This window comes from Lepus europaeus, chromosome 8, assembly GCF_033115175.1.
Source record: "Lepus europaeus isolate LE1 chromosome 8, mLepTim1.pri, whole genome shotgun sequence".
NCBI classification, from domain to species: Eukaryota; Metazoa; Chordata; class Mammalia; order Lagomorpha; family Leporidae; genus Lepus; species Lepus europaeus.
The window spans coordinates 42776813-42783507 of NC_084834.1; the positions used below are offsets into that span (position 1 = coordinate 42776813).

General features: G+C 34.3%; 1 protein-coding gene across 1 annotated transcript; it reads right to left on the bottom strand.

The window, feature by feature from the left end:
- Positions 1-4301: 4301 nt before the first annotated feature.
- On the bottom strand, positions 4302-5124 carry LOC133765522 (cyclin-H-like). The gene has a single exon (XM_062199078.1). It carries the CDS (start codon positions 4881-4883, stop codon positions 4449-4451), a length of 435 nt encoding a protein of 144 aa, XP_062055062.1. The 5' UTR covers positions 4884-5124; the 3' UTR covers positions 4302-4448.
- Positions 5125-6695: the final 1571 nt, after the last annotated feature.

Below are 6695 nucleotides of genomic sequence, written 5' to 3' on the forward strand. Positions count from 1 at the left end.
TGCTAACACCTGGGCATTGAGATCTACCACACCCACATTGGCTGTTACTCTGGATACTCGCACTACAACTGAGCACAGACCAGAGCTCCCTGGCCACACCACCACACACTTCTCAGTATTCACTGAGAGTGCAGAAATTCCATTAAGTCACAGAGCCATAGCTCAAAGATAAAAGCCATTAATGGAAAAAAAATAATAATAAAATCTACAATTGTCTAAAAATAAATCCAGAAATTCAAGAAACAAGAGTAAGAAAGACACTATGACTCCCCTGTCCCAAAGGAACACAGCAGCATTTCAATAGTAGAATGTGAAGATGAGGACATGGATGAAATGCTGGAAACAGAATTAAAAATAAATAATCATAGGATTACTCAAAAGCAATCAGAAACAATTCTGCAAACTAAAGAAAACAATACATGACATGAATGTATTTTTTTCTATGAAATTGACATTTCAAAGACAAAGTAAAATGAAATATTAGAAATGAAAAAAATCAGTAGACCAAATAAAAGTGTGGTAGACACTCTTAATAGCAGACTTGAAGAGGCAGAAGAAAGAACATCTGAACTAGAAGACAAAGCTCTAGAAATCTTACAGTAAAACAATAATAATAATAAAAAGGTGAAAATAGAAAACTTAAAAACAGTGTTGGAGATTTATGGGATACTCTCAAGCAATGAACATATGGGTTCCTGAAGGTGTGGAAAGAGATAATGGACTAGAATGCCTATTTAGTGAAATAATTACAGAAAACTTCCCTATTTGAAGAAAGAAAGGGACATCCAAGTAGAAGAAGCATATAGAACTCCTAATAGACATGACAGGAAACGATTTTCAACATGACTCATTGTAGTCAAGCATTCCACAGAAAAACATGAATTAGGGGTCGGCACTGTGGTTTAGCAGGTAAAGTTGCCACCTGCAGTGACAGCATCCCATGTGGGTGCTGGTTCAAGACCTGGCTGCTCCATTCTTTGTATGGCCTGAGAAAGCAGTGGAAAATGGCCCAAGTGCTTGGGTCCCAGCACCCATGTGAGAGACCTAGAAGAAGCTACTGGCTCCTGACTTTGGATTAGCACAGTTTTGGCTGTTGCAGCCATCTGGTAAGTGAACCAGTGGATAGAAAACCCTTCTGTCTCTCTCTGCCTCTTCCTTTCTGTAACTCTGTTTCAAATAAATGAATGAAGGAAAAACATAAATAAAAGATTCTAACATGTGCATGAAAGAAATTTCAGATTACTTTTCATGGATTTCCAATTAGACTCACAGTGGACTTCTCATTAAAAACCCTACAGGCTAAGAGAGAATGATGAGATATATTCCAAGTCCTAGGAGGAAAAAAAAAAAACTGTCAATTCAGAATACTGTACCCTGCAAAGCTCTCATTTATGAACGAAGATGAAATAAAGACCATCCATAACAAATAGAAATTGAATTTGTCACCATTCATCCAACCTTAGAAAAGATCCTTAATGATGTGCTATCCACAGAAATGCAGAGAGATAGTCATCATTATGAAAGAATGTGAAGGCAAGAAATCCCCCTGTAAAAATACAAAAGAAATCAAAGTAAACAATAGTAATATTTATGGAAATTGAAAGAGCCAAGTTGTTACATACAAATAGTCACCGTGAATATAAAAGACCTCAACACTCCAGTTAAAAGATAAAGACTGGCCAAATGGATTAATAATCAAGACCCATCTATTTGCTGAGTACAAGAAATGCATCTCACTAATAAAGAGAGACAAAGACTAAAAGTGAAAGAATGAAAAAGATATTGCATGTTAATGGAAAGCAAAAAAGGACATTTGTTCCCCTCCTAATATGAGACAAAATAGACTTTAACATAAAACTGTTAAAAGCAATTTAAAAAGTCACTATGTAATGATTATGAGATCAATTAAACAGTAATATGTGACTATAAAAATGTATATGCACCCATTTACAGGGTGCCTCAACATTTAAAAAAAAAATTAATGGATCTAAAGAGAGACACAGAATCCAATACAGAAATATCAGGGATTTCAACACCTTGCACCAATGGACAGATCAACTAGACAGAAAATCAACAAAGACAATGGAGCTAATTGACACTAGAACAAATGTACCTAACTTGTATCTACAGAATGTTTCACTCCAAAGTCATAAATTATAAATTCTTCTCATTAGTTATGGAACTTTCTCTAAGATAGATTATAATGCATGTCTCAGCAAATTAAAAAAAATAAATAAAACCATGCTACTTCTCTGATCACAACAGAATGGAGCTGGAAATCAAAAACTCAAACATCTCTATGTCATATTCAAACACATGGAGACTGAACAATATGTTCTTGAATGAACAGCGAGTCATGGAAGAAATCAAAAGATAAATCAAAACAGTATTGGGAACCAATGAAGATGACAATACAACATATCAAAACTTATGGGATATAGCGCAAGTAGTGTTAAAAGGGAAATTTATAACAATTGGTGCCTATATGGAGAAATTGAAAATGATGCAAGTAAATGAGCTATAAAGGCATCTCAAGGACCTAGAACAACAAACCAAACCTAAAATTAGTAGGAATAATGAAATAATTAAAATAGAGAAAAAATAAATACAATTGAAACAAAAGAAACTATACAAAAGATATGTGAAAGGAGCTTTTTTTTTTTTTGAAAAAGTAAAAAAAAAAAAAATGATGCATCATTGGTCCAAGTAACCAAAAAAGAAAAAAAAAAAAAAAGAGGGAGAAGACCAAAATCAGTATAATAAGAGGCAAAAAAGGAAATGTAACACCAGATACCATAGAAATAAAAAGAAGCACCAGGGATTACTACAATGAGCTGTATGCCAAAAAATTGGGAAACTTAAAAGAAATGGATGATCCCAAACACATACAATCTACCAAAATTGAGTTATGGAAAACATAAATATGCAGGTAACCAAAATGGAGAGTGAATAAGTATTAAAGAGCCTCCCAACAAAGTAATGCATATGACCAGATGCCTTCACTGCTGAATTGTACCAGGCATTTATTGAATAATTCCAATTCTTCTCGAGCCATTCAAAACAATTGAAAGGGAGGGAATCCCAACTCCTTCTATGAAGCCTGCACCACCTTAATTCCTAAAACAGAAGAAGAAACAACAGAGAAAGAGAACCACAGACCAATATCCCTGATGAATATAGATGTAAAAATCCTCAATAATATTTTAGGTAATTGAATTCAACAACACATCAGAAAGATCATTCACCTGGATCGAGTTGGATTTATCTCAGGTTTCAGGGATTGTTCAACATTTGTAAATCAATCAGTGTGATACATCACATTAACAAACTGAAAAACAAAAGCAAATTGGGTATAGAAGGAACATTACTCAAATCAAAGCAATTTATGACAAACCAGTGGCTATCATCCTATTGAATGGGGCAAAGCTGGAAACATTCTGCTCAAGATCTGGAACTGGATAAGGATGTCCACTCTCATCATTGCTATTCAATACAGTCCTGGAATTTTAGCCAGAAGCATTAGGCAAGAAAAAGAAATCAAAGGGATTCAAATCGGAAAGGAGGAAATCAAATTATCCCTGTTTGCAAATGACATGATTCAAATATAGGGGATCCAAAAGACTCCACTAATAGACTATTAGAATCATAAAAGAGTTTGGTAAAGTGTCAGGATATAAAATCAACACAGAAAAATCAATAGCCTTTGCATTTGCAAACAATGTCATAGCTGAAAAAGAAATTTCAAGATCAGTCTTATTCACAATTTTTCCAAAAAAAAAAAAAAAACCACCTTGGAATATATTTAACCAAATGGTCTAAGATCTCTACAATGAAAGTACAAAACACTAAAGGAAGAAATAGAAGACATTAAAACATGGAAAAAGTCTTTCATGTTTATGGATTAGAAGAATCAACATTTTCAAAATGTTCATACTTCCAAAACATATTATAGATTCAATGAGATCACAAAGTACCAACAACATTCTTTGTGATCTAGGAAAAATGATGCTAAAATTCAAATGGAAATATAGGAGATCTCAAATAGCTAAAGCCATCTTATATGACAAAAACCAAACTGGAGGCATCACAATACCTGATTTCAAGAGAGACTACAGGGCAGTTATAATCAAAATAGCCTAGTACTGGCATAAAAACAGATTTGTAGGGCAATGGAACAGAATAGAAACTCCAGAAATCAATCCATGCATCTAAACTCAATTTGTCTTTAATAAAGGAGTTAAAATCACTCCTTGGGAGAATAACACTCTCTTTTACAATTTTTTTTATTATTCTGGGTTTATTTTACACAAAGCTGCCAAAAAAGGTAAACAATTTAAATAACAGAAAAGATTTGATTTTTCACAATGAACTTTTTAAATGCAGTTAAAATCCAGATATGCTTCCTATTTCTGCTGATTAGTTAGCAGTGACAAATCAACTTTAAAGGGCTAGAGGGAATCTACGAAGTCGTCATCAGTCCATTCTTCCCCCTCCTGTTTGGCTTTCTTTGAGACATAGTCGTCATCTTCATAGCCTTTTCTCTTCTTTGTAATTACATTAAGTGCAAGCTCAGCTGAGTGGTATCGTTCCAACTTCTGTTTCAGAACAGCAACTTCTTCAGGTCTGGGTGGTTCATACTTTTTTACTAAGTTTCTCATGCTTTTCATTATATCCAGTAACTGGGACAAGCAAGTTCTGTTCTCTCTCAGCATCAGACTCTCTGATAAGTAACTTTCCATATTAATTCCAGCCCGGGAGGCACTAGATAAAATGGCAGTCAGGGCAATTTGGGAAGGAGTGTATAAAAGGTAAGCATCCGTCAGTGCAATTCTATTAAGAAAGTCATCAGTTGTTTTCCTCAACATCTCTGGGTTCTCCAACATGGGGTAGCAAGTCTTTAAATCAATGAGGAAGCACTCAAACGGTCTATAAGGATTGTGGACAATAAGGTGGAAATTAAGTTGCTGTATAAGTAGTAGTTCATATTCCAAAATCTGTTCTAGTGCCTTTTCCTGTCCAAGAGGACTCTCCCGAAGATTTCCAACAAACTGAGGACTAGATACATTGAATTCATCCACTTTTCAGGCCAAAAACACACATGTAAGCATGATTATCCGGGGGTGATATTCCGGGAAACTGGATCTCCAGGTGCAGAAGCACAAAACTAGACCTATAGCTTATACCTTACACAAAAATGAACTCAAAGTAGGTCAAAAGCCTAAATCTATGGCCTGATACCTTCAAATAACTAGAGAACATTGGGAAACTCTGTAAGACATTGGCACAAGCAAAGACTTTTTGGAAAAATCACCAAAATGACAAACAATCAAATCCAAAATTGGTATTACATCTAGCTTAGGAGTTCTACACTGAAGAAGAAACATTCAGCAAGGTGAAGAGGCAACAAACATAATGAAAGAAAATATTTGCAAACTATGCAACTTATAAAGGGTTAACATAAAGAGTCCAAGAATTTCAACTACAGTAAAACAAACAACCCAGTTAAGAAATGGGCAAAGGATTTTAACAAGCATTTTTTGAGAGAGGAAATTCAAATGGCCAATAGACACTTGAGAAAATGCTCAAGATCACTAGCCATCAGGAAAATAAAAATCAAAACAGCAATGATGTTTCACCACACTCCAGTAGGATAGCTCACATACAGAAATCAACAAATGACAAATGCTGGTGAGAATGTGGGGAAAAGGTACCCTAGTCCACTGATGGTGGGAATATAAACTGATGCAGCCACTGTGAAAGATAGTATGGAGATACCTCAGAAATCTGAATGTAGACCTACCATATGATCCAGCCATCCCAATCCTGAGAATTTATCCAAACCAAATGAAATCAGCATCTCAAACAATTATCTCTACTCCCATGTTCATTGTAGTACAATTCACAATAGCTATGATATGGAATAAACTCAGATGCCCATCAAATGTTGACTGGGTAAAGAAATTATGGTGCATATACACACTATGGATTACTACTCAGCTGTAAAAAAAAAAATGAAATCCAGTCACTTGCAACAAGATGGATGCAAATGGAAACAGTTGTACTTAGTGAAATCAGCCAGTCTCTGAAAGACAGATATCATATGCTTTCCCTGATCTGATATTCCTAATAAACTACCTGAAATGTAATGTATTGGAGTGAAATAGACATTTTGAGATTTGACATTTCTTACAGCCCTTGTCCCTTCTGTTGCAGAATAGTGTTTTTTTTTTCTTCATACTACTTGTACAAAAAAACAAACAAACAAAAAAAATTGAATTGGTGAATAAACATTATAGGTCTTCCATGAGTTAAAATATTAAATATCAAAATCTAAACATGTAAAATTTTGTTCTACCAGTCAATTAACAGGCAGATTTCCCATTAAATTTCACTGCCTGTGACCTCTATTTGATTTGATTTTTAATGCCTCATTGATAATATGATATGTCACTTTCCAAAGTGATTAGATATAATTTTTGCATCAGTTTTAGGTTGAACAATTATCTGTTTATTTGTTTTTAGTCCTTGAATGCTATAATTTTATGATTTGTTCAATACTGAATAGAATCTAAGCTGGCTATAACAGTTCTTTTTATGTGATGGTTTGTAAAGTTTGCTTCTTAAGGCTTATTGATGCTTTAGAGTCTTTTACTGACTGTTGAAAAATAGCATTCTTTCTATTTTTAGGATCACAA